This window comes from Struthio camelus, chromosome 13 (genome assembly GCF_040807025.1).
Source record: "Struthio camelus isolate bStrCam1 chromosome 13, bStrCam1.hap1, whole genome shotgun sequence".
NCBI classification, from domain to species: domain Eukaryota; kingdom Metazoa; phylum Chordata; class Aves; order Struthioniformes; family Struthionidae; genus Struthio; species Struthio camelus.
In genome coordinates, this window is record NC_090954.1 from 23599684 (window position 1) to 23626978 (window position 27295).

Consider the following 27295-nt stretch of genomic DNA (forward strand, 5'->3'; position numbering starts at 1 on the left):
CAGCCTCAGCCCAGGAGCTGCACGGACCCGGGGGGGGGGGGTAGGGGGGGGTGGAGCAGCACTTTCCGCAGGCAGGCTTTTCCCCTGTGGTGCGGGATGTGAAAGGCTGCCTGCCACCATCCTGTGGGGAAATTGGGAGCCAGCACCATCCCAGGGCAGTGATGCTTTATGCTCTCCCATGCCAGAAGCACAGGGGGAGATGGGCATGCACCTTCACGCTCCTTGGCCAGGAAACCAGGTCTGGACAGGGTCTTGATTTAGATAGCATTTCCCAAATGATTCTGCCTTTTCCCACTAGGCCTGGGGCCCTTGTCCCAGGCAGTTTGGGGGCCATTTTCCCTTCCTGGGGCCCTTTTGACCCTCCAGTGTGGTGGGTACCTCTGCCCGGCCAGCCTAGCCAAGGAAGGCTAGTTGCCAGCATATGCTGGCTGTGGAGGCTGGCATGAGCGGGTCGGTGACGGTTCAAGGTAGCCCATCGACTCCTGGCCACGGGAACATCAGCCAGGCTGTTTGGCCCATGCTGGTGCAACGATGGGACTGAGCCTTGTCTCAGCCCCTCTCTCTTCACAGAGGGGCAAAAGAGGAGCATTGAGCTCTGCAGGTGAGCCCAGGCTGCAGGGCTGCGGTGCTCTCCCTGCCTGTGCTGCAGGACCAGCCATACCAGGCTCCCTCTGCCCTGAAGGACAACACGGATGTGCCCACATCCTTCCTCCTTGCAGACACTGCAACATCCGCTCGCCTGCCTCATCCTGGTGCTGACGTCCTCCACATGCCGTGGCAGCTGTTGCCCCAGTTAGTGCAGTGGTGACGCATGCCTTCCCCTCTGCTGTGGGTATCCCCAGCCTTCCCCTGCCCCTGGCAGACCCCTGCTTGCCTCACACTGGATTTCCTTGGTGATGCCACATCCTTCCCCGTCACACGTCCCTGTGGTCCCACCACAGCAAGGAGGCTGTGCCATGCTGCAGCCCTCTTCCTGGGAAGGGCTGCCAGGGGCTGTGGCTCTCCACGGCTCCTGTGCATTACTTGTAGGCACAGCGTTCCTGGTACGTGTGCTGATGCCACAGGCAGCCAGCCAGGGCCAGCCTTGGTAGCTGCTCCCCAAGGCCTGCTGGGGTTTGGGAGGGGGCACGTGGCTTGGGACTACACTGGTTCCTCAAGAGCATTAAGATGGGTTTGTGACAGATCATGGTCCACCCTGGTCCTGAGAAGGAGGCAGAAGAGGGTGGCAGGGGCTCATGCGTTTAACCAAGAAGGCCAGACCCTGTCCTCAGCGCCGCCATCAGGGAGTGATTAAGATAGGTATCTAGGATGTACAGGTGTCCCCAGGGGCAAGGAAGGTGGGGTGAGGATGGTGTGTGAGCCCCAGGCTCTAAAGCACTAGGTGACAGACCTGCCTCCCAAGGTCCCTCGCTCTGGCCACCCTCACAGCAGCCCCAGAACTGCCAGATCTCAAGCGAAAACCCCTTAAACAAGTAGCCAGTATGGCGAGATGGCAAAGGCCTAGGAGAAGGAGCAGCAGGGAGGGAAGGAGCATAAGAGGGGAAGTCAAGGCAGCTCTCAGGGGACTGCCTTGCTGTTCCTGCTCTGCAGCTGTGCTTTCGGGCCCCCCCGCCCCCACCCCACAACTTCAGCCGCCTGGTGTCTCGCCTGATGCTGGGCCAGAAATGAATGGGGTCATGGCTGAGTGCAGAGAGCCCTGGCAGCGCCTACCTGCATGCGGGGGGGCAGCCAGGGGCAGTGGGAGCCAGCCGTGCCAGGGCCTGCAGAGCTGACCTCTGTGTTTTGATAACGCTGTTTTGGGCTTGGCTTCTGGGTGTTGGTTCATGGCCAGCTCAGACAGGCTTACGGCTTTTATAAAGGTGCAATGAGCGGGGTCTTGTGAGTGCCAACAGCTCCAGAGGGGTGCGTGCCCAGCAGAGCTGCGCACATGGGCCCGGGGCAGCGGATGCTGACCGCGATGAGAGCTGAAGCACCTGGGCAGGCTGATGCAGCTCTCCAGGTGGCAGACACCCGCTCCCAGCCTGGGCCGGGGGGGTCCACGAGCAGCAGCTCTGGGGTCCTTTGCCAGGTGCTCGGCTGCAGTACCTTCACCTCCAGTGTCTCCTCAGCGGCTGAACGAGTCAGTGCCATACTGTGGCAGGAGGAAGCAGGTGACAGAAGATGCCCGCTGCTCTTCGTCCAGCTCAACGAGTTGCTCAGCAGCCCAGCAGGCCTGGAGTGGAGGGAGACAGCCAGGTGAGTACCTCCCCACAAGGGCTGGCCCAGCTGGTGATGCGTTGGGAACCTAAGCTTAAATAGCCTTTAAAATCCCATGTCCAACCTCTGGTGGAGCCCACACCAGGTGCCCAAGGAAGCGTGGATGCTTCCAGCAACACCAGGCTACCTGGTCAGAGCAGCATGTGGGAGGGGTTCCCTGCCCCCTATAATGCAATGATTACTCAACAGCAGCTTCAGTTCGAAATCAGGAGTGCTCAGTTTGTTCTAACCCCTCTGCTATCCAGGCTGTGTCTTCCAGGAAATTCTTCTTCTCGATTTCAAATGACTCATTTCATGTGAAAGCTTCTGCCACCTGCAAGGGCATGGTGTCAGGCAGGGCCACAGATAGTAACCTGGCAGTTCACACAGCATTGGGACACATATTTCCTTAGTTCCATTTCTGCATTTTCTGCCTTTCCAAAGACTCTAGTGACCATTCTGTGGGCCAGGAAGGGAATGGCGCTTCCTCAGCTCCCTCAGTCTGAGCATTTGTCTGACGCAGCCCCTCTGGCTGAAGCAGAGCTGAAGGCATAGCAGCACAATCACTGCAGGGAAACAAGAGAAAAGGGGTTGTCATGGGAGACCTGAGGGGAAAGATACACCATGCAATGAGTTAACATCAAGGGGAGAGTCTGGGTGGTGAGCATGAGCAGTCCAGCTGCACTGGGCAGCTCTTCCCCTGCAACCTTCCCAGAATCAGCAGGCACAAAAAAAAAAAAAAAACAAAAAAAAAGAGGGTGGCACTGCTATCTGCAAAGACGCAGAGACAGCTCAGGGCAGGGAAAGGGGAGAGAGCCAAATCTCAGCTCAGGAGCAGGTGTTAGGTGTTGGGTCATGATTGCTGGTGCACATACCCTGAAGCCTGCACTACACAGCCCTGGGATGGACAGTCTGGTTTCTTATCTAAAGGATGCAAGAAAGGCCTGGAAAAAAAGTCTTGGCCACAGGGCAGGCTCTCCCAGGAAAAAGCTGGGACATAGGGAGAAAGTAGTAGTAGGATTTGGAAATGGCTCAGGTATATGGGGACAACAGGAGTTGGAAATAACCCAAGGGCGAGAGCCAGGAGGAGCCAGAATGAATGATGTCAGGGAGGAGGCACAGGCAGACAGCAGCAGCTTGGGGTGGGCCTGGCTGGGAGTGATGGGACACCCCACGGCAGTGGCAGCACTGGTGAGGGCTGGCTTGGTGCTGCCATGGGGAAGGAGCACAGCCGGAAGGTCCCACTGTGCTGTGCCAGCCGGTGGAGCAAGAAGCTCAGCTTGGCAGGGATGCACAGGAGGGAGAAAGAGACAGATGCCGAGGGGCTCTCTGCACAGTGATGGACCTGCCCTGGGGTCTGGAGGGTGAAGCTGGGACCAGTGGCCCCAGAGCCACAGAGTCCTGGGCTGTTATGGCCTCTCCCTAGCACTCAGCCCTCTCCTCCCCACCATGGCTCCCAGGCTCTGTGCCGTAGCACTGACAATTTGGCACGTTCCCCTCTGACCTATCCAGAGGAATGGCGTGGCATTGCCTGCCCGGGGGAACCAGAGCACGCTCTCACCCCACAGCGCAGGCAGCCAGCTTGGAGCAGCCAGCCCGCCCACAAACACAAAGGAGAGCTCTGTGTGCACTGGCCTTTGAATACTTGGCACAACCTGACCATGGCAAGCAGCTCCAGACGCTTCCCTTTTGACTCCAGTGAGCACTGCTAACTGCAGGGACTCATGAAATCCTGCTGACGAAGAGATCAAAGCGGAGCGCAGGGCCAGCAGGAAGCTTGTGGCTAGTGCCGGAACGTGCCTGCTCAGGCTGTCCAGCCACTCCAGTGACATGAGCCCGTGCCGCTGCTTGGCCCAGCACCCAGGGACCTGCTGTGGCCCATGGTGCCGCTACCCATGTGTCCCATCACTACTCCCTGGACCCCCCCAAATCCCCTCCTAGCTAATGCAACCCAGACTCGAGCTCCAGGATGGCCCTGGTCTTTGGCTCCTGCTGCCTGGTAGGGGATTCAGGACCAGCCTGTTTCATGCTGCTGACCCAGTGCATCTTCCCTGGCAGGTGGATAAAGTTCGAGGAGAAGGTGGAGGATGGAGGGGAGCGCTGGAGCGCACCCCATGTCACGGCGCTCCCGTTGCACAGCCTCTTTGAGCTGAGGATGTGCCTGCAGAAGGGGACAGTCCTCCTGGATCTGGATGCCCACAATTTCAAGGAAATAATCAGTATGTGAGAAAGACAAAGGTCACCTCATGGGATGGGCTGTTCCTGGGAGTGGGCAGGTACCTGGGGTGACTCTGCTAGCCGAGGAAAAGGGGCTTTTCCCTGGCTGAGCCCCATGCAAAGCTGCAGGCCAGGGGCCAGCCCCACACAGGCTTACAGCTGGGGGCCAGCCACCAGCAAGGCAGTGGAGCCTGGAGAGAACTCAGCACCATCCCCTTCCATGTCACAGACAAGGCACTTTCTGGGCAGCCTGAGGAGCGAGCCCTGCGGCCTGAGCTGAAGGATCGCCTGGCAGCCCTGCTGCTCCGCCAGCCCCAGCACCAAGCCACCAAATCCCTGCTGTGGATGCTTGCTGAGCTCAGCCTCTCCCCCTGCAGAGGTAGGCACAGTGCTGGACTGCACTCCCCTGCTGGCTGCGAGGTCTCACATAGGGCATTGCTGCGATGGGGCTGGGGGCAAGGAGAGCCAAGCAGAGCATGGGGCTTCCCCTGGCATGCACAACCCTGACCACTGGGTCAGGACACTGCTCTCACCAATTGTGCCTCTACTGGCCTCTGTGCCACATACTCAGGGCAGTATCAGTGCTACCCATTTGCTCACGCCTGTATTTTGCTGCATGGCTCTCTTCTTTGCAGGGAAGGCCAAAAACCTGTCTGAGCCTAGTGCCCAACTCTCAGAAACGCCTCTCAAGGAGCAGGTAAGGCAAGACGGAACTGGGCAGGAAGATCAGGTTATCAGTGGAGGGAAAAGATTTTTCCAAGCAATATATCTACTTCTTGGCCAAAACCCAAAACAAATTGAAAAATTCTGCCTGCAAACAGCATTAGCATTATTGGGAAGTGATGCTGGGTCAGGTCTTATGGAGTAGGACCTGCATCTGTCTCTACAGGACCAACTCTCCCCTGATGTGTCCTCTCTATGAGAGAGGCAGGATTCCCTGGGGCTTTAGGGTTCAGCAGGAGACAGCCAGCTGGGGAGGCAAAGCGGGGCACAAGGCAGCCATCAAGGTTAAAAGTTGGAAACAATGTGATGGCTTGAACTCATTGCCAGTGGGTCCCAAGTCCCTGGGCAGCCGTTGCATCCTGAGCCCCAGCTACTGGACAGAGAGAGAGTGGCTGCACTGCAGCCTGGGATGATGCTATGGCAGATAGCATCCCGCACGGACCTTTCTTTCTTTCCATTTCATTTCAGCTGAAAAACCAATTCAAGAAGAAGCTCCCGCCAGGGGCTGAAGTAGCCAGTGTGCTCATTGGTGAAGTTGACTTCCTAGAGAAGCCCTTTATCACCTTCATTCGCCTCAAGGAGATGGTGGTCCTCGGTGCACTGACCGAAGTCGCTCTCCCTAGCAGGTAGCTAGACCATGACCAGTGGTCCTGCAGCCCCTGCTCCCTGCCCTGCAGCCCCCTTTGCTGTCAGTCTTCCCTGCTCCTTCCTTCATTGTTTCACCTCTGAAACTGGGAGCACAAAATAGCCATTTAGACTTGGCAACACGGGACGAGACTTTGCTTGTTATAAGCAAGTTTTAAAACTCCCAAAGCCACGTGCAGAGCCTGTATGTGGTCCCAGAGCCTCGCTCACTGCTTCCCATTCTGTTTTTCACAGCTTCTTGGAAGCATCCAGTCCATCGCATCCGGGACAGGCTCGGAGCAGAGAGTCAGCAGTGGTTAGGCAGTCTGGGCAGACGTTCCCTGGGTTGTCCCCACCTGGGCTCAGCATTCACTGTCCTCTTTAGGAGGGTCTGGATGCAGTCCCTTCACCGCCCAGGAATGCCAATGCCTACCTCCACTTAAGGTTGGGAAGGGATGGAGAGTTCTAGGGATCTCTCTCCCTCCTGCCTCTCTCCTATCAAGCTGGCCTGGTGGGATGCTTTCCAGAGCATCAGGGTGTTTCATATCTTAACCTATGGCATTGTTGGTCTAGGGGAAAAAGAGAAGGGGCAGGAGGTGTTTTTCTATGGCTGAACAATGCTTAACTTAAAGCCATAACAAGAAAGTGTCAGTATCTCTCTCTGAACTGGGGACTTCCTTAGGAAGCACATTGAGGAGGCAGACAGGGCTCAGGAGGGACATTGCCACCTCCTGGTCACTCGGGGCAGAGAGTGACACCACGTCAGGGCTGGGGCAGGCTCTTTAGAGCTGTCTTCAGCCCCGCTCATGCTATGGCACCAGTTTTCCTAGCCTGTCTCTGGGTGTTTGATCTGTGTAGGATGACTATAGCCACTCCACAGCTCCTGGGTACCATGACTGTAGCCATTTTTTTCCAGTTTTGCAAAGGAGTGGAGAGCTTGGTTAAATATTTGGATGGGCTCTCCCTCTGTAGAGGGACCTTCTAGGAGTGGTCTCCTGCTTGTGTCATTGTCTACAACCTCTGTTTTCTCTCTGACTTTTTCACCTCCTCTCCCCTCTTCCTTAGCTGTTATGGGCTTTATTTTGAAGCTTGCCTTCCAGGTGTGGGATTTTATCCATATTTACTCAAGAGTTCTGAGTCGTACTTCCCAACTTCTCCCACGTCCTCTTAGTCCTACCAAACCTTGCTTCCCATGCAGCTGGCAAGCTCTCCTTCCAAATCTTAATGTTTCTATGTCCTGCCTGCAAGCATGAACATCCCCATGAGCATGAACCCAAAGACATCCCCAGGCAAGCAGCCATCCCCTTCTCTGACCCAAAGAGCCAGTTCCCTCCTCACAGCAGACCATGTTTCTATGGACCTTGTGAGCTGGCTGGGGTCACAGCATCCCACGGCCTCCTGGGTGAACAGGACGTCCAAACACCGGGCAGCAGGCATGCATTCCACTCCTCTGCCTACTGACTTCTCCAGATCAGGGTAGACACACTTTTTTTTTTTTGCCTTGGGGGAACCATGCTGGGCATTAGCAGCCACTCAAGCCTGGAGAGCCTAGGCCTCTGGGACCCCTGCAGCATGGTGCCCTGACCCCAGAAGCATCCCCAGGAGAGGAGAGGTCTGCTCAGATGGGGACCTTCATGGGTTACTTTCTTCTCTGTAGGTTTCTTTTCATTCTGCTGGGCCCACGAGCCAAAGCAAAAGCCTACCATGAGATTGGAAGGGCAATGGCCACACTGCTGACAGATGAGGTGAGCCCGGGTGCAAGGGATGTCCTGGGCACTCACAGGTGGGACAGGGCAGGGATAAGGCTATGCCAAGCACCCCAAGGCTCCTTGGCAAGCTGCAGCAAGGAGAGCAAGGGAAAGGGTGAGCTGGCTGCCTCCTTTACTCAGGATAAAAACCAAAGATTTTGGATGGGTCTATGGGATTTAGGAGCAGCTGTTGCATTGAACTGGATGGGTCCCTCTCTTGGTGATGTCAACTCACTGGGAGCAAGGCTCCGAGTGGCTGAATGCAGGGATTCTGTGGCTAATCCACCTCATCTCCCTGCAGCTCTTCCAAAGGGTTGCCCAGCAGGCTGAGCACCAAGAAGACCTCATTGCAGGGATTGATGAATTTCTGGATGAGCTGACTGTGCTGCCTCCCGGGAAATGGGACCCCAGTGCTCGAATCCCTCCACCCAACTGCCTGCCCTCTGCACACAAGAGGTATCCTTGGGGGAGGGCTTGCAGCAGCCTTCACCGGCCCCCCTTGGGGGGAAGTGGTGGGTCCCACTCAGCAAGCGCTGCTGTGGGTCCGTGACACTGGAGTCCTGGGCTCTGTGGGGAAGAAGCCACCCAGCATCCAACCTTTGCCAGTGCAGTTCTCCCAGCCAAGCTCCTCTGCAGCTCTGGCTAGTGTTGACTGCAGCCACTGACCTGGGTACCATTCGTCTTGCTGTCCCACGTGGCCCTCACCAGTGAGGGAACGGCTAGACTGCCCTGCCTGTCATGAGTGCAGGAGCCACCAGGAACACTGGGCTTCAGTGTGTAGGTGTGAATCTCATCCTCCAAGCAGTTTATCTGCTCTTTCCAAAACTGGTCCTGCTAGGGTTTATTAAAGGGCTTGCCTGCCAGCTGGCAGAGGGAATTCCTCCTCTTCATTGCAAGGTGATCTGCAAGGTCCCTCCAGTTCCACTTGCATCCCTGTCCACTCTGCATCCCAAGGATGCAGCCAGGCCCCAACAGCTCTGTTCTGAAAGCTGCTGGTTCAGGTTCCTCTTGGCTCTGTCCTAGGATCTCCACACATCTGCGGGAGTGGAAATCTCCCTGCAACAGGAACATGGCAGCTGCTGAGGACAGACCTGGCCCAGGGCAACCGCATTTCAGTGAAGAGCTGGAGAGGACGGGAAGGTCAGTGCCTGAGAGACTCGAGGCTGATGGGAGACACAGCAGCTCCAGGCTGGCAGGCTGCTCCTTGCAATGGAGCAGAGCAGGTCCATGCCTTGGCCTGCCTTCTCAGTCCTGGTTTAGTATGGGAAGATCGCTGGCTTTCCCTGGCATGTCAGCCAGGGCCGCCAAGTCCAAACTACAGCCCTGGGCATGGGGAGGGACTGGCCTCATCCCTCTGCAGCTCTCTTCAACTGAGTTTGGCCTATGTCTAATGTGGGTCTGGCTGACTGGAGCAACTGGTCTGAGACCTTAATCCTGTGACTTTTCTGCTTGCCATGCTGGCCACAGGCTCTTTGGAGGGCTGCTCAGAGACATCCGGAGGAAGGCACCGTGGTACAGGAGTGATTTTTCTGATGCCCTACACATCCAGTGCCTCTCGGCAGTCCTCTACATCTACCTGGCAACAGTCACCAATGCCATCACCTTCGGGGGCATGCTTGGGGATGCTACTGCTAACATGCAGGTTGGTGTGTCTGCAGGATGCCGAGCTGGGTGACAGCCGTCCTGCAGGGTGGGCAGGCGGGACTTGCCAGTTCTGGGGTGCCACACAGGGAGCCTCCTGTGTGGTAGAGTTGCTTGGGGGAAACACCCCATGCACTTTGCCTGCTAGCACACTGCTTCACCCAGACTGGATGAAGGTCTTATTCGACCTCACCTCTAATTTGTGCACGTGGAGTGATGGCCTGGCCCTGTGCATTCTGAGCATTGCCTAAAACCTGCATCCTTCCCTGACCTCTCCAGACCTGAGCGCTGGCTGAGCTGGGATGCTGCATGCCAGGGCTTCCCCCTACCCTGTTCCCGGGGGCAGCTATTCCTGGGGGAGGCAGCATGGAGTCAGGGCACACCATGGCCCAGCCCTGCCTCCCACTTGCCTCTTAGCTCCACGGTGACAGCAGGGATGCTTGCCTGCCTGCTGGGAGGCTGTCAAGGAGGCTCAGAGGAGGCTCCCCAGCTGTGGGCTCAGGGGAACCACAGCTCCACATCTCTGACAATCCCCCAGTGGGTGGGACGAGGCCCTGGGATGCATCAGGGCCCCAACCCACTGTCAGGCTGGCTCTGATGTCTCTGCCTAAAGCTCAGATGTGACAGGAGGGACCTGTGGGGCAGTGGCTGCCCTTACTACTACCATACAACATGGGCAAATCACGCCCCAATCCGGCTGCTGGCACAATAACCAGCAGGCAGAGTGATTAGAGCTTGAGCTGAGCAGGGCTCAGCGCAGCCAGCTCTGGGGTTAAACACCAACAGGAGACCCCACTTCCTCAGGACCACTCAAACTCCTCACTCCCTCCTTCACGAGGGCGTCAGCGAGATGTAGTGACATCACCCGTAGGCAGGATGATATCATCTGTAGTTAGGGCAACATCACCTCTAGGCATGCTAGAACCATAAGACCCCAACCACCTGAGCAGCCCTATTTGACCTCAGTGTTGCGGGGCTCGAGTTCTACAGGCTCGGAGCAGCAGGCTCGGAGTGTGGGGTCTTTGGGTGCTCCCTGAACCAGGGTCCTTCTGAGCCAGCAGCGCCAGGCCTGCGTGCTCTGCATCCCCTTCCTTCCCAAGACCTGCCTCCTCGCCCACAGGGCTGCAGCCTTCCACTACTTACGTTGCTGGTGGCCTTCATCAGGCTGATAGCGTGGAGACATGCAGGGAGCTGCCTGTGGCCTAGCTCCTTGGCAGGCTTGGGACCCCCCGGCTCCCACTGCATGCCTGGGGCCTGGCACCGCTTCCCTCTACATTTCAGGGTGTGCTGGAGAGCTTTCTGGGCACTGCCTTTGCCGGCTCCATCTTTTGCCTCTTTGGCGGTCAGCCTCTCACCATCCTCAGCAGCACTGGCCCTGTGCTGGTCTTTGAGCGCCTCCTCTTCTCCTTCAGCGAGTAAGTAGCATACCGGTGGGACGGCTCCGTGAGGGCGATGGCTCCCCCATGCTGCTGCGGTCCTGTGCCCAGCCCAGAGGCTAGTGACCCCCAACCCGCTGCAGGACTGCCAAAAGTTTAACCTCTGATCCTGGCCATGGCTGGGGCACAGCCCCTGGGTGAGCAAGGCTAATGTCCTGTGGGGTGTGTGTTGTACTGAGAGTTTGGGCCAACCTTTCCCACTAGGGATTACAGCCTGGACTACTTGGAATTTCGTCTCTGGATTGGGCTCTGGGTGGCCTTTTTTGGCTTGGTCTTGGTTGCCACTGAAGCAAGCTACCTGGTACAGTATTTCACCCGCTTCACTGAAGAAGGCTTCTGTGCCCTCATCAGCCTGATATTCATCTATGACTCCATGAAGAAGATGGTGAGCCTGGCAGACACCTACCCCATCAACTGGCATTACAGGACTGATGATGTCACCTTGTACACCTGCATCTGTAACTTGTCCAGTCCAGGTGAGCCCAGCCTCCTGCTGGCAGCTCCCGGCCCATGTGCTGAGTACATCAGTTACAGTGGGGGCCTCCAGGACTTGGTACATGGGGAAATCATGGGATCAGCCTCATGCCTGGGGAGTGAGTGCCCTGGATCCAGCTGGGCTCTGGCCAGCAGCTCAGGAGCTCTGAGCTGCCACCCCTGCCCCTTTGCTGGGACCCTTTGCTGAGACCCTGCATCCATGAGAGTCCCTTGGCCCGGCTCCCCAAACCCCTGGATCTCCCTGCTGCAGGCTGGCAAGCCAGTGCCACCAGCCTCCTTGCCAGCCTCAGCTCTGCTGAAGCCAGCTCAGCCTTGCAGGATGGGCATGTTCTTGCAGCTGGGTTTTGTGTGCCAGCAGTGGGCTGGAGGCAAAGCTTTCCCCCTGCTGTGCAGTAGCAGCCTTGCCATGCTGGGGCCTTCCTTGGCACAGAGCTGTAGGGAGGCGGAGTTGGGCCAGGCACGGCAGGTGCCTTCACCTCCCAGGCACCATGTGAGGTGGCTCTGCCTTGTCCAGGCCTTGCTTGGCTGAGGGCTGAACGGATACACAACTTCAAGGAGGGCTGCAGTTGCCTATGTGGGATGAGGGAACCGACTGGGGTGGTGGACAAGTCTCGTAGCTGGAGGAGCAAGGCTTGGTGGGAGGCTGCTCAACCCATGTCTTTGCCTGCCCGGCCATACTAACACCCATGCTGGCTGTTCCCCTTGGCCAGGGCACATACAGGCACACGCTCCTCTTGTGTCCTTGGGCATCCCTGGGGCTCGCTGGGATGCAGGCATAAAAAGCATAGCCAGATGCTTGGAAATATCGCTCTATCCTGCCTCTGCAGCAGGTCTGGGCCAACCCTTTCCCAATGGGACTTGGGAATTGCCTTTCTGCCATCAGAGATGGCCCTGCTCACGCTACCCATATGCCAGGGAATCACACTGAGCACCTCCACACCCTAGGGCCCTGGGGAGCAGTCAGCTGGCATCAGGGCAGAGGTACCATTAATCCACTCCTTCACTGCGCCCCTTGGTACAGCATGGTAGAGGCCCTGGCCTGTCTCCAGTATCCCCAGACTGTCCTTTATCCCCAGCCAATAGCTCCACATTGGGCAGGCGCCATGCTCCATATGGGGTACACATCTACCCTCCAACTCCCAGCACCTTCCTCCGTGCTGACCCACTGCCCAGGTCTGGCAGCTCTGCTGCCTCCACAGCCCTTGCAGAGCAGCAGGGATGGAGAGACCCACTGCCAGCTCGTGGCTGTGCTACCTGGCGGCTCAGTGGTTCTGGGAGAAGGGAGAGCCTCAGTGCAGCTCTTGCAGTGGTGGGGGGCTTTGGGTTGCTGGAGGCTGGGGACACTGGCAAGCCCTGTGGCATCTGGGCAGGCTTTCTCTGCAGTTTATAACCTGGTTTATAAATCAGAGGGTGTTCCACTGGCACTGGAGGAGACATGTTCCCACTGCTAAAGCAATCCTGCAGATGGAACTTGCACCGTGCACCAAAAGCATCACTGCTGAGCAGAGTTCAGGGCCACTCTCACCTCTGAGTGGGCTGACTGCTTCAGCCAAGCTTTTCCCAAACCCATCCAGCCCAGGCAGACACTTAAGCTGGAAAACATGACCCTGAAGTGTTGAAGTTTAGCAAACTTCAGAGCAGGTAGAAATAGGGTCTGAGAAGAGCTGGGGAGGGACAATTTTTACATGGCAGTGAGGAGACAATACCAAAGGACAGGGCTGGAGGATCAGGAAGCCCTTCAGGGTCTGTGTGGTCCTGGGCCAGGGAGGCATCCTGGGAACCCTTGAACTGGGCCCTCTGATTCACCCTGGGTGTCAGCCGCAGCCTGGCACCATCCAGGCCAGCACATCTGGCTGTGAGCCAGGCTGTTTCTGCCTCTGCCTGGAGCCATTTCCTGGGTCTCTGATGTTCTGAACAGCCCCTCTGGGGAGGCCCAAATCCAGTTTGGACACTCTAGATGAGTTTGGACACTCAGGAATTGGCCCTGACAGGGATGTAGTCCCAGCCAGCCCCAATGGCTAGGCTGTAGCCCAGCCAACACATCCCCAGCAGTTTCTGGGACCCTCACTCCTGCTGTTCTCTTTCAGGCAATGTTTCAGCATGGAACAACACACTGCTCCCTTTGCCCGTCACCCTGCAGGAGGTAAAGACCCTTTTCCTCTACTTATGAGATGAGCAAGGGGTGGGGGGGGGGTACAGCCAGTAAGGACAGAGGCAGGTTCAGGTGCAGGGCAACCCATGCTGCCCTGGGGAGCTTGGGGCACCACATCCTAGGGGGCCCTGCCATCCCTGCCTACCCCCTGCCATCCTCCTCCAGTGTCTGGGTTCCAGCCCTGCTCCCTGGCCCCATCTCCCCTGGGTGTCCTGTCCCTACAGCGCCCAGAGGCTGTCATTGTAGCCAGGCTGAGCAGGAGCCAGTGTTTGGACCAAGGAGGCCACCTCCTGGGAACCAGCTGCCACTACGTGCCTGATGTCACTCTCATGTCCTTCCTCCTATTTGGGGGCACCTTCCTGTGTTCCACAATGATCAAGCGCTTCAAGACAACCCGCTACTTCCCCATGGTGGTGAGTGTTTCTGCCCCATCCTAGACTCCATTGCCACTGGAGGAGCAGGGCCGAGGGGCTCCCCCAGCCCTGCACCCTGGGGGCTGAGACCCAGATACAAGCTCTGGAGGGCAGAAGTGTTCCTCTGGGACAACATCTGAGCATCCTGTGCAGCCCAGCCTCCTGTGAACCTTAGTTGCTGCTCTCCACCTTGACTTGGCCATTCACTGGAGCTGGGAGTGTTACTGGGGTGCATGCACAACCCCTCTCCCAGCCTCAGGCTGCCTGGGAAAAGCTTCCCGGCCAACCACAGGCTAAACTCATCTGCTTTCCTTCAGCTTAGGAAGCTAGTGAGTGACTTCTCCATCATCCTGACCATCCTCATCTTCTGTGCCATTGATGCAGTCCTTGGTCTGGAGACCCCCAAGCTCCTTGTTCCCAGTGAGCTGAAGGTGACGGGCTGCGTGGGGAGCTGCGGACTCCCAAAGGGTCTGGGGTGGGGGGAAGTGCATGGAAAGCACTTTCAGAAAGATGTACCCAGGGTAGGGAAAGCCTGGTCTTGGGTGTGCTCCTGTGGACACACTCTTGTCTGGGCACTCTGGAGTGGAGCTGTCCTCTTGGCAGAGGAGCACTACTGTGGCAGTGGCTCAGGCAGCCGGAGCTTGAAGCCTGCAGGGCTGGAGGCCACTCCAGATGCAGGGGCAAGGCCTCTGAGTGCCGCCCAGAGGAGGGAGGAGTTACAGGAGAAGGGAGACCTTTGCTCCAACTTGCCTGCCTCTGGGCCAGCCCAGACGGGTTCCATACAAGCTGTGGGAGTGGAGTGGCAAGTGCTCGCCCATGCCGGTCAGAGGCCACTACCTCACCTCCTCAGCTTGCAAACTGGCTCCGGCATTGTCTAACCCATCAGGGAGTCCTTACAGGAGAGAGGAAATGGCAGGCTGCCCTAGAGAGCTAGCATCTCCCCTCAGTGGGAAGCGAGTGCTTCTGGCCCAGTGGGCTCCAAGTGCAATGCAGTGTCACAAGCACCGTGATGTGTCAACCCTGCTCCGGCCAGCTGGGCAGCCCAGTAATGTCCAGGAACGATGAGGACTTCCTGTGTTAGTGTCTCCAACAGCTCATCTCCTTGTCTCTCCCCGAGAACATCCTGGCTAGGTTCAGCATGCCCAGCCCATTACCCCTGAACCTTACTGTGCTGTCAGGCCAATGTGCCCCAGCTGAGCATCACAGGCTTTGCTTGTGAACAGGTCTGTGTCCTCGGAGGAGGCTGCTCCATGTTGCTCCTGGCATCCTTCTTCCATTGGCCCAGTCCCAGGTGGAAGTGCAGGGCAGGCTTGTAGCCCCTCAACCTGATACTAATGCAGGACATGCTGCTGCAAATGGGAAGGGTTCAAGCCCCAAACAATCCTGTGGTCTATAAATAGCCCAGCCTGGTCCTGAACTAGCCACCTGCATCACTGCTAGGGCAATATCACAGCTCACACGGGAGCTGAAGGCACAAGCTCAAGTCTGGGCTTGGGCTCTCCACCCTGGGGCTGGGTGGGGAGAGCATTTGGCAGCTCAAGCTCTTTCTCACAAGCTGAGCCATTGTCTGCATGTGCTGTCACCTCCTCCAGGCTCTGAGCACCCACCGCTCACCATCATCCAAGTGCATTGCCTCCTCCTCCAGCTTTGGCACAGCTGCTGCCCCTGCAGCTCATCCAGCCATGCCAGAGTCCCAGGAGGGCACGTGCCTCTCTAGATGTGCCTGGCTGCCAGCCAGGAGCCCAGGCAGTGCTGAGGAATAGCCCCCTTCCCTGGCAGGAACTGGGATGTCCATGCAGGGTGGCTGGGCACGTCATGCTCCTTGGGAAGGAGCACCTATGGGCACCCGCATTGCTCCAGCCTGGGCACCCAGCTGGGGCTGGTCCCTTTGCTCCTCTGTGGCGAAGGCCCTGTAGGAGCGTGGCCAGCATGACCCTTTTTTCCCTGCCGCAGCCCACAAACCCTGCACGGGGCTGGATCATCTCCCCCTTTGGAGCCAACCCCTGGTGGGTTTGTCTGCTATCTGTGGTGCCTGCCATCCTCGTCACCATCCTCATCTTCATGGACCAGCAGATCACGGCTGTCATCCTCAACCGCAGGGAATACAAACTTCAGGTAAGCAGAGGCCAGAGGCAGGTCAGGGTGGCTGCATTTCCCTAGGCTCACATCCCTCAATTCCAGAGCACAGCTCCCCCCAGCCCCAGATTGGGGGGGACAGCCCCCGAAGCTGGCACCCTATGGTCTTGGGCTCCTGGGCCAGGCTGGGTGCTGAGGAGAGGTACACTCCAAATCAGCCATCAAGTCAGCCAGATCTAACACCTGGGCAATGCTGCCTGTCCAAAAGCTGCCAGGGAAGATAGCTCCTTTGGGTGCTGCATCTGGCTGGTTTGTCACACACTTCCCATGCCCGAGGCCAGGGCAATGCCTCTGCCCAGCTGACCTGGGTGCTCAGCATCAGCCACCTGGATGACAGCTCCCTGGGGCAGCCAGCCTGGGGCCAGCACAGTGCAGATGTGCATCTTTCAGGGAGTTGACCAAGACCTTCCTCATGCTCAGGGCTAAGGACTGAGGCTTTTCCAGCCATGAGGCCAAGCACTCCTGGAGACATGAGCACTGGGCTGGGAATACATCGCACCCAGGCTGACAGGGCCAGGATCTCACTTTGCTGGTTTCCTTTGCTTCCAAACCTAGTGGGATGGACTAGACATGCACATCTTTCTCTTCTCTGGTAGTTGCAGCCTGCTGGGTGGCCTGCCCACCCTCCCGTGCAGACTAGGTATGAACAGCTGAGGCACTGGAAGCATGGGCAAGGGGTCAGGATGTGGACCCAGGCTGGGAGCAGAGCCAGAGCAACTCCCATCCACAGGGCCTGAGGGGTGAAGGAGCCCCTTGTGCTTCCCCAAATGCATGCCTAGGGCCTCCTTGTTGCAGGCTGGAGCATCAGGGAGGTGCGGCTCTTCTCCAACAACTGCCAAAGGGTGTTGCAGCCATGGGATGACCTTCCTCCTTCTCCCTCAGCATCACTACCACTCAGGGCTGCTGCCCTGGAAGGGAACACTTTCCGCTTGAGACCCAGCCCAATGCTGAGGAGCATAGCCATGAGCCCCACATCTCACAGAAGGCCTGGGAGGCCTGGGCCAGTTAGGGCCTTTCTCCTCCCCAGTGTGGCCTTCCCTGGGGAGGAGAAAGCTGAGGAGCCTGAGAAGAGCTACCCACCTCTGCCCTGCACCAAGCAGGCCATCCCTCCCAGAGACTCCGCTCTCACCACAGAGGAGGTGCCATCTTATCCTGGAGATGGCATGGGCCTTGCTTTGTCACCCAAGCAGGATGTAATCCTTCTGACAGGTCTGCAGGTGCCAGGCTATCCCCAGGAAAACTCTTGCCATGTTTTCCAGCATCTCCAGCATCTCCAGGCATTCTCAAGCATCTCCACTGCCGACCCCAAGGAGGGGATGAGCAATGGGACCTCCGAGGTGGTGGGGGACCTTGAGTCCTCCTGGGCACTCGCTCCGATGCTGTGCTGGTGAGGAGGAAAGGCAGAAGGGCCCTGTTGAACCTAGCAAGCTAAACAAGAGGGCCAGACAGGCCTCACAGCAGGCAATGGGGGTTGCAGGCCTGGGACAGGCAAGCTTCAAACTTGGGGAGAAGCTGAGGGAGATGGGAAAGTGCAAAGCCCTGGAGCTGGGCCATGTCAGGAAGGCAGCATGGAGCTGGTGAAGGTGCCGTCCTCCCACTCATGGAACTGTTGGGGGACCTCTGAGTCCAGCCCCGCTCATTGCAGTTCCAGAGGGATGTTGTGGAGTTAGGGAAGAGCAATTGAAATTATCAAGGAGATGGAACAGCTGCCTTACAAGCAAAGGCTGAACAGACTGTGGAGGACAGCCAACATGTTGCACAGACCCACTGGTTAGAGGATGGGGATGGCCCTTGGGGCCAGGGTGCAGCAGACAGCTTCATGGCTAGTCACCACAGGAGTGCAGATATTGGACCATAGGCTGAGCTTTGGCTATTCAGGGCTCCATCTGAAGGTTTATGAGATTTATAAATGCTTTCAGAGTCATGCAGATGCCAGGCAGGACTTCCCCAACTGTATCTGTTCGAGATTATATGGCTTGCCCTGGCAGTATGAACTCCTGGAGCACAGAGGCAGCCTCACTGAGCTGAAAGATGATGCTTCTGCCAGAATCAAGGGGCTGCCCCCTCATTGGCCTTGCCAGCAGCTCATCCCAGCTTCCTTGCCGTGACATGAGAGCCAGGAGAGCTGGCTAGCAGGGACCCCCTTTGCACGTGATGTCCTCCGGGATGGCATCCTGCTCCTAGCACCCTGTGAGGACCCCTTCAGTGGCAAGCCAATGCCCTGCTCCATGGCTTGCCTCCCAAGTCCTGATGTCTCTCTTGTTGCAGAAAGGGGCAGGCTTTCACCTGGACCTCTTCTGTGTCTCCCTCCTCATGATTGTCACCTCCATGACGGGCCTTCCCTGGTATGTGTCTGCCACTGTCATCTCACTGGCGCACATGGAGAGCCTCAAGAAGGAGAGCACAATGTCGGCTCCAGGCGAGCAGTCCAAATTTCTGGGCATCAGGTATTACCCAGAGCTTTGGCCATGCAGCGAGCTCCTCCTTGGGCCAGGTGGGAGCCTGCCCTCTTTGGGCTGCTGCCTGAGACCTCTCTTGCCAGAGCCTCTGCTGGGAGCCGGAGGATGGGCACATGCTCACCCTCACTAGCAGACCTGGTCCAGCGTACAGCAGATCCTTAGCCCTGGGTTTGGGGCTGCTCATTTGTCCTCATTTGGGGAAGCAGCCCAATTTCCACAGGAAAACATCCCTTGCTGCCACTCAGCATGGTGTCCTGGAGCTGAGGCAGCACCTGGCCACCTTCAGCCAGCCTGGAGAGGCTCAGCAGTGGGGAAAGGGTCTTGCAAAGGCCTGGGATGCTGCTGCCTGTGGTTCCCACACACCATCACCCCTGTGCAATGCAGAAAAGAGGCCCCAGCAGGGCTTTGGATGGGAAGCTCAGGCACTGTTGTGGCTTGGCCACCACAAGGGCAGGCAGGGGCTGCTGGGCACGCCAGAGACACAACGTGCCCTCTGCAAGGCTGCCAGGGGCCTGCAGCATCCTGTGCTCCCCAGACACCTGTGACCCATGCGCTGCTGCCTGCAGGGAGCAGAGGCTGACTGGCTTGGTGGTCTTCATCCTGACAGGAGTGTCTGTGTTTATGGCGCCCATTCTCAAGGTACGGAAACTTTCTTATGTTTTAATGTTTTTGCACCTTTTCCAAAAAAAGACGGGAGTTGGGGTGGGAGGCCTTACCCTGCAAGCCTGGGGCCCATGGGGCCAACATTTTGTAACTTGGACATCTCTCCAGCTGCAACCTTTGCCCACTCAATTGATCTGTCATTGGAAAACACCAACTGGCAAATAAGGAGCCTCCCGCTGCATAGGAAGGCGACTCAGCAAAGGCCAAAGGGTACAGCCTGAATGCAGCAAGGATGGCCTGTGCACCCGATGCGCTGCTGACGGGTGTGTCAGGGCTGTGCTACCTTCTCTCCACCAGGCCTTCCGGCCCCTCTGACCCCAGGGCCACAGCCAGCAGGAGTGTCTCCATGCAAGCCCTGTGTCCCCAGGCACAGCTGGGGTTACTCTCTGCATTGTTACCCCGGTCCCCACCTCCTGCTCTCCCTTGTAACCCGGTCTGTCTCTCCTGTGGTCATTGGGGACCACCACACAATCAGCTCCCCAGCCAGGGGTGCTAGTTAATGCTTCCTCTAAAACTGGTGCCTTCATCATGCCAGAGAAGCTGACCCTAAACCCGGGCCCTCCCTGAATCCCCAGCAGGTTGCAGGCATGGCAAGTCCATGGGAAGCAGCACAGTGGCCCTCAAGATCCATCCTCACCTGACCCCGCTGGGTAGAAAAATATATTGTGCTGAGTAACACAGGTGGTGGGAACTTGATCACACGTCAGAAAATGTGGTTGCAATAGAGGAGATAAAAATAAAAGCTGTGAGCAGGTATAGCAGGACATCTCTGCTGGCTGTCAGTGCCAAGGGATGATTCACAGTGTACTGTGTCCTGGTGCCGCTTAGCAGAGCTGCCTGTTGCCTATGGCTCAGCGATGGCCCTTGTGTTGCCCGTGCCAGGGGAAAGCTTGCCTTTGCTCTGCTGGGGACCCCAGTATTTATAAATCCTAAGCCATAAGACACATCTCCATATGGGCTGGTGCCTTGTCCTCCATCTCTAGCCTGGCTTGCTCCCACCATGTGCTAGAAAGCAGGGTGAGTAACAGTGCAAAAAATGAAACAGCTGTGAAATGAAACAGCACTGTTATAAATGAAGTAAGCAAATGATGCAGCCACGTCTGCAAACTGTTCTTACGGGAGATGAAGCTCAGTGAGTGCAATTCTTGTGGGGAACTGCACCCTGCTGACACCTCACCTCAATGTTTTGCAGTATATCCCAATGCCGGTGCTGTATGGAGTCTTTCTGCACATGGGGGTGGTGGCTCTGAACAGCATCCAGGTGAGTGGGGGCTGTGTGGAGCATGCTGCTGGACTGTGGCAGGGTGATGTTTGGGGGATGAAGGGGTTTCGCTCAATACCAGCTCTAGCCTCATAGCATGGCACAAAGCTTGGACTTCAGATCTGCAGGATGTGCAGCATGCCACTGCTATGCCCACCCAAAGGCTCAGGACAGCAAGGGGCAGAGGGACATTTCTGGGACAGTGAGCGCTTAACTGATCAGATGTATTGGGAAACGTGGAGATATTCAGGGATTACCCTGCAGCCATGGGGGTGTCCTGTGCTGTGTCTGGGAGCTGCAGGCAGAACTGGGGACCTTGCTGGTCCTTTGATCCTGGCATTGCTAATGGTGTGCCAACTCTGCCTCTCTCCTGAGAAAGGAGAGGGGGAAAGAAATGGTCTTCGTCCTGACAGGAGTGTCCGTGTTTATGGTGCCCATTCTCATACCTGCTCCAGAAATATACACCTCTTTTTTTCTCTAAACAGAGAATTTTCCTTGCAATTACCCTACTCTGGATGAAAGACTGGGAAACCTCTCTTCCTCCCACTGCTTGGGGAATCTGGGGGGTTTGTGCTTACTGAGGGCAGAAACAGTGTTTTCTGCATGCAAGAGAGGGGATCACTCTGCTCTTGATGAGGACATGCTTGCAGAAAGGTACCGTGAGCTCAGATCGAGAAATCAAGTGGTTATCATCCCTTGATTACAGTTTGGATCTAGCTTGAGATCTTTCAGACGTCTGCCCAGAGTGAGCTTCCCTGGCTTGGGGCAGCGGCTGCTCCATCATGGGTCTGTGTAAGAGGACCCTGGTTTTACAGCACTAATCAGATAAACTTATCCACCACAGATCTCAAGAACAGCAGTGTGCAAAGCTGGCCCCATGAGGAGCCACTGGCTCAGCTTCCCTTGATGGCATGGGGCCCATATGGCTCCCCCATCTGGGGCCCAAGCAACGGGTGGCTGCAACAGGGAGGCATGTAAAATTCCCCAGCATCCCTCCCTCAGGCTGCACGTGACAAGTTTGCTGTCCTCTCGCGGCAGTTCACAGAGAGAGTGCGGCTGCTCCTGATGCCGGCCAAGCACCAGCCGGATCTCACCTACCTCCGTCATGTGCCTCTGCGCCGAGTGCATCTCTTCACCTTCATCCAGGTGCTGTGCCTGGTCGTGCTCTGGGTCCTGAAGTCCACCGCAGCTGCTATTATTTTCCCAGTGATGGTAAGAGGTCCCTTTTAATCAGGCAGTGCTGTCTACCCTGTCACCAGCTGGAGACAAAGCCACGGGCCACCCAGGATTCAGAGCCTTTCCCAGCCCTGTGCTGGGCCAGACATAGTGCCTAAATGCACCTGGAAAGTTGCTGACCCCTCCCCTGCACATCCTCTGTGCTCTTGTGTTCGCATTGCACAAGGCTCCCCAGGCACAGGGAAAATGCATTGCCATCAGCCTGGCTTTCCCAGGTCAGCACTGGCTGGACCATCACAACTTTGGAGACACTATGTGAGTGCAGTCCCCACGGACCAGGCAGGGACAGATGAAATGTCACCTCTGACTGTTCCCTGGCCTTTGGCGGGGGGGTGGGGTGGGGGGGGCGGCAGGGTGACACAGCAGAGCCCTGCGCCCATGCAGGCAGCGCCACGTTGCCTCTGCTCTGGCCTCGAGCACTGCATGATGCGGATGTGTTGACTTTGTCCCGGCCCCAGCTACTGGCCCTGGTGGGAATCCGTAAGGGGCTGGAGTGCATCTTCTCCCTGAATGACCTGAGTTGGCTGGACAGCATCATGCCCGAAACAGCCAGGAGGGAGGCAGAGGAGAAACTGCCCAGGAAGCTGGAGAAGGAGGGAAGTGACAGTGAGGAGGTAGGTGGCATCCTGGGGGCTCCACTGTCATAGCTGTCCCCTTCCGTCAGTGCAGAGTGCTGAGCCTGGCCTGAGCTTGCAGCCCAGGGCAGCAACGTCTCCAGCCCAGAGAGACAGGAGGAGCAAACGGCCTCAGCACAAGGCACTGAGCCTGGCTGAAATGGATTAGCCCTGAGGTGAGGGGTGCTCACACCTGGGAAACAGTGGAGGGAGCAGGGTCACCAACAAAGCTGGTGCACCTAGGCCATGGCCAGAGCATGCCCCAATCCACGGTGATGCCCAGAGCTTAGCCAGGCATGAGCAGCAGGCTGGGACTGAGCTGCGCGGTCCAGCCACAGCTAGCAACATGGGCCAGCTCTGTGTGGACGTGGCTCGCTGGACTGAGGACTGGGAGCACTGCTGGACTCATTCCTCCCCGGCCTCACTTCTCCCTCCAGTCTGAGCTGATGCATCGCCAAGGACCAGCAATCAACATCTCTGTGAATTAGGATCACATCCGGGATGCAGGACAAGGTGAGCGGCATGGGAGAATGGGCCCAGGGGCCAGCCCCACCAGTCCTGTTCAGCTCAGCAGAGATGAAGGGCCTCATGGCAGGCAGTTACCACTGCTCTGACAGCATTGCAGCAGGACCCAAACCTGCCAGGGAAGTCTCTCCGCTGTCCTCACACCCCTGCCCATTCATGCCAGGGTTTGCCCAAGGGGAGTCAGCCCCCTATGGATGCATTGTGCCAACCTCAGCACAGGCTTTGGCAGTGCACAGACTGGGTTTAGAGGTTCAGCACCTCCTAGCCCAATCTGGCACAGACAGCAGGTGCCCTCAGGGCCAGAAGCTGCCTCGCAGCAATGTGCTGCTTGCAGCCCCTGATGCAGGAAGGCTGAGGAAGGGAGACCCTGCCCTGTGGCAGGGCTGCTCCTGCCTCCCCAAAGCTAGGGAATAGTGCTCAGATGGCCAGCCTAGCTGCACTGCTGGCCCAGCACTGTCTGGTGCAAGGGATGAAGGCAATGTAAGGGTGGCCCAGGGGCCAAAGAGCTTCCCTCCTTCCTACAGGCACTTGCCTTTACCCTTCAGCTTGGTGGAGCTGGGCTGTGCGGGAGAGGGTGATGATGTTGCCATGCTGTGTCCTCCTTAACAATGCCATGCAGCAATTCCTGTGTGCTGCCAGGTGCCTGGAGCAGCCGCATCCCTGAAAGTGGCTCTGTTCATTAGACAGCCCAGGGGCTCCACTCAGTGCAATCACCACCTGGGAGCTCGCTGGGATCAGGATCAATATAATTGTCACAAATGGCCCTTCGGGTCCCCAGAGCATCTGATGCAAGATACACTGTCCCCTTCCAGCTCTGTGCAGATGTAAGGACCTCGCATCCTGCATCCTACGGTGCCTCCTCTCTGCTCCTGCCTGATTGCCCCTGACCTGAGAGCTAAAGAAGTCCTCAAGAAGCATTACTTGCCCGTGACCTCAGTTGCTGGTATCTCTACAGCCTGGCAATTTCAAGCACCACAGTGGCTTGGGCTGCCCAAAGGGGGTTATTTGGGATGAAGGGAGGAGCTGGAACAGACGCTCAGGAGGATGCAGCATCTGATACCTTAGCACAGCCACCACATCTCCCAACGAGATGGCCAAAGTTTGCTGGAGGATGACATGCCAGAGCGAGAGCTCCAACAGATGGGGGTAAAGGACTGATGGGGCTGGCCCACAGCACCTGCCAGGTCGAGCCACAGCCTGCTGCGGTGTCGCTCTGTCTTCTGCTTCCAAATCAGCTCCTGCTTGGAGCCAGGGTGATGACCCAGGGCTGGCGGTGAGACAGGCACACCCAGGCCATGGTCACATATCAGCTGGTGCCCATGGCAGGCTTGTGGCTCAGACCCCTCCACAGGCTGGGAGCCGCAGCCCAGAGTGGCTGCCCACTGCTGGCACTGCTCAGGGACTCACCCAGGAAGAAGCAATTAGAGAAGGACAGTGACTGGCCCCCCGGCACTGAAGTGGGTCACTAGCCTCCTGCAGAAGAGCCACCGCATCCCTCAGCCAGGGCAGGGCTGGTAAGAGTCCTGTGGCACCCTGGTGACATTACATTGCAAAACTCATTCTGATAATTAAATATAATTTGTGTTTGTTTTAATAAACAGTGCTTTGCCCTTGTGCCATTTGCTTGGCTCTTCCTTCAGGTGGGAAAACAATGTTTTCATCTTAGGCCAGTCAAGATCTTGCCCCTGGCATGGCAAAACCTGGGCATGGCCAGGACATGAGGAACCTCTGTTGCAGCAAGATGCAGCTTCTGGAGCTGGGTCGAATTGCGCGGTCGGTGCTGCACACTTGCCTCCATGAGCTGTCCATTCCCCATGAGCTGAGCCATCTTTCCAGCCCAGGGGACTCCTGTTGGACCCAAGGCTCATCTTGGGGCTGGGAAAACTGCACCAATCCTTCACATACAGGGTGTGTGCTCTGATATGGGCCTATCCTCTCTGCTGGGACTCCCCTCCCTGAGCCCAGCATGTTCTTGTTCCCCGTGTACATACTCCATCCATGGCTGCCACTCGGCAGATGTCCTTTGTGCTGCAGTGATAGCACACATAGGCCCAGAGTGAGGCCAAGGGTCTGCCAGGGGAGGGAAAACGTGAACTGGCTCCTGTCTGTATCCCTGGCTGGATGCCAGAGGCGTCTCTGCGTCTGCTCCCAGGGCCACTGTCATGGGGAGGGAAGGGATGACATCTGAGAGGTTGGCAGGAGACAGGGACAGATATGGGGGCTGGTTCCTGGGGCATGCTTGCTGCAGATAGACAGGTGCATCCCTCTGCCAGCACATCTCTGCAAAAGTACTCGAATCAACAAACAGGCATTTTCCATCCAAACTGATTTTGTTGTAAAATTCCCACCTGGCCCCTCTGGCACTGAAATTTCCATGAAGACTTCTGCAGAGATGACAAGAGGCACGGGGCAAGCAGCCATCTCTGGGAGGCTGTGCTCTGCCCGTGTCCCATCCTACCCACCAGTGGTGAGTTCCACACCATGCCTCCTATTGCCCATACCACCCGCAGCACACAAGACTGTGGTGTCACTCACATGTACAACCTTTGAAGTAGCTTGGGCCCCATGCGTGAGAGGAAGTCACAGAGCTGGACTTTAGCACCGTGGTGAGATGCACTGTGCCTGCCGCAGCCAAACAAGGCAAAGTTACTGCCTTCTGCCACTCCCAGCTGCCTGACACCATGCCCTCAGGCCTACTGGCATGGCTGCAGGCCAGCCCCTCCCTAGCCCCATTCTGTCAGGCTGGACGGGTTTCCAAACCCCACTATTAAACGTGTCTCAGCTGAACCATGTTGTTTGGAGAGAACAAGTTCGGGGACGACTTGATGGAGAGCTGTGCTGGCGGGTTAATGCCAGCAGGAGGGCAGAGCGTCTCAGGGCTGACTTCTGCAGCCAGAACAGCCTGAATCCAGGCTGCAAAAGGTTTAGGAGCCTCTGGAAGGCACAGAGCAGAGAAACAGCAGATGTTGGAGTGTGACGTGTCTACTGATCTGGGACTCCAGGGAGTGGGCGGCATTACTCGGAAGACTAGATACCGTCTGGGATTTGCCTGTCGTTGCAATGGGGTGATACAGAGACTCATAGGTCTGTGCAAAGTGAGTGTGGGTGCTGGAGCCAAGCCCACACAGCCGTCACACGCAGAGACGCTCGCCACTCCGGTCTGCCCTGGCAAAGAGGAAGGCCTTGGTCCAGACTACACACCAGCTAGAGCCAGAACCAGGCCCTGAACGCCCTGAAGAAGGTCCCAGCAGCGGCAGGCACAACCTTGACCAGCGACTGACAGAGGGCTGGATGGGGTCTAATGTCTCCTTTACTTCTCTGCAGGCCACTTGTCCACAGCAGGGTATTTTCAGGACAGCAAGTAATAGTACCCCAGAACACACTGCACTTCACAAACAAGCACGACTTGTTTTTGCTGGATTAAAGACTTGGTTATACCATGCAGCCAGGCCAGGGAAGACCCGCTCTCCCCTGAGCACTGCAGTGCCACAACCATCTGCCACCACCAGCACTGGGACCCCCCGGGGCTGCGAAACGTGGCTCTCACCTCTGGTAGCCCGGCAGCCCACGGCTCAGTCCCTCTGCCGCCTGGTGTCCCTGCAGCGAGCCTCCATCCAGCACAGCGTCTGCCGAGCGGCCCCTCTCTGGAAACGCCTCGGGGAACTCCACAAAATGGCTGCGCGTGCCCTGCCTCCCGGCCTGCGGGCACCTCGGCCCAGCCCCACAGCTCGGCGCGGCACTGGGGTCAGCGAGGCCCCGCCCAGCGCCAGCTCCCCGTTTCGCTCCGAACCCAGGGCGCGGCGGGGGAACGTAGGGGCCCCTGCTGAGGGCACCCGCTCCCGCCAAAGGCTTCACCTTCTTTCGGCGAGGCCGGCCAACAGGGCGTGCTCCCTCGGCACGGCCCCCAACGATCTCGGCACGGCGCCGCAGCCCGCCGCGAGGCGGAGCGCATCCCTAACGGCTTGGCCCCGCCTGCAGTGTTGCCGGGGGGCTCCGAGCGGGGCGCCCGGCCCTGCTCTCCCCGGCGACGCGCAAGCCCCCCGCCGCGGCCCCCGCCCCGCCCCGCCCCGCCGGGCACGTGCACGACGGTGACAGCGGCCACGTGGGCGCGCCGTTGGCGTCACTGCGGGCGGGGAGGTGGCCGGAGCGGCAGGTGGCCGGAGTGACGGCCCGCTCAGCCAACCACGGCCTAAGTTCGGAGTGGGAGGGTGGGAAGTGAGGGGGAGGACTGATCGCCGTGAATGACAGCGCGTTTCTCCAATTGCGACTCGGGATGGACGGGCGTGTGACATCCTCTCGCGCTGACGGAGACCTTCAGAAGGATTCGAAGGGGAGGGGGGACCAATCAGGCGGCGCCAGACGCAGTGCGTTGTGAGTGATGTCCCTTCTGAGCAATCAGAGTCCGAGACTCTCACGGTAATCTTGATCGACGTCCCGTTTGCCCAATCGACATTCACTACTCCGGCAAGGCACAAGATTGATGTTCCGAATGTCCAATCAGCTCCCGAAAAGTTCAGGAAGCGAGGCAGCGGGAACTGGGCGGGGCGAGGGGCACAAACCGCCTCAGCGTGTGCTCTCAAGGCAGCATGCTGAGAGCGAGTGACGAGTAATTGAGTGGCGGTCGCTGTGCCCAATAATATGTCGACATTGGGCGAGCTCACCCAATGGAAGCTGGTGAAGCGTGCGGGGTGGGCGGTGCGGCGCCCGCGGCCCGGGT

General features: G+C 57.8%; 1 protein-coding gene and 1 long non-coding RNA gene across 2 annotated transcripts; one reads left to right on the top strand and one right to left on the bottom strand.

Moving 5' to 3' along the window:
* The first annotated feature begins 750 nt into the window (after positions 1-750).
* On the top strand, positions 751-24196 carry SLC4A9 (solute carrier family 4 member 9). The gene is made up of 21 exons (XM_068959780.1): positions 751-2235; positions 4294-4454; positions 5088-5149; positions 5644-5801; positions 7457-7544; positions 7849-8003; positions 8571-8687; positions 9015-9189; positions 10470-10603; positions 10829-11100; positions 13207-13262; positions 13496-13684; positions 14002-14115; positions 15638-15799; positions 18089-18267; positions 18846-18918; positions 20135-20203; positions 21242-21415; positions 21898-22053; positions 22491-22566; positions 23391-24196. The coding sequence occupies exons 1-20, from the start codon at positions 1928-1930 to the stop codon at positions 22539-22541; spliced, it is 2853 nt and encodes a 950-aa protein (XP_068815881.1). The 5' UTR covers positions 751-1927; the 3' UTR covers positions 22542-22566; positions 23391-24196.
* LOC138069133 (uncharacterized) lies at positions 24147-26629 on the bottom strand. The gene is made up of 2 exons (XR_011143938.1): positions 26126-26629; positions 24147-24858 (listed from the first exon to the last, which is right to left on the bottom strand). It is a non-coding gene; the product is annotated as an uncharacterized lncRNA (long non-coding RNA).
* Positions 26630-27295: the final 666 nt, after the last annotated feature.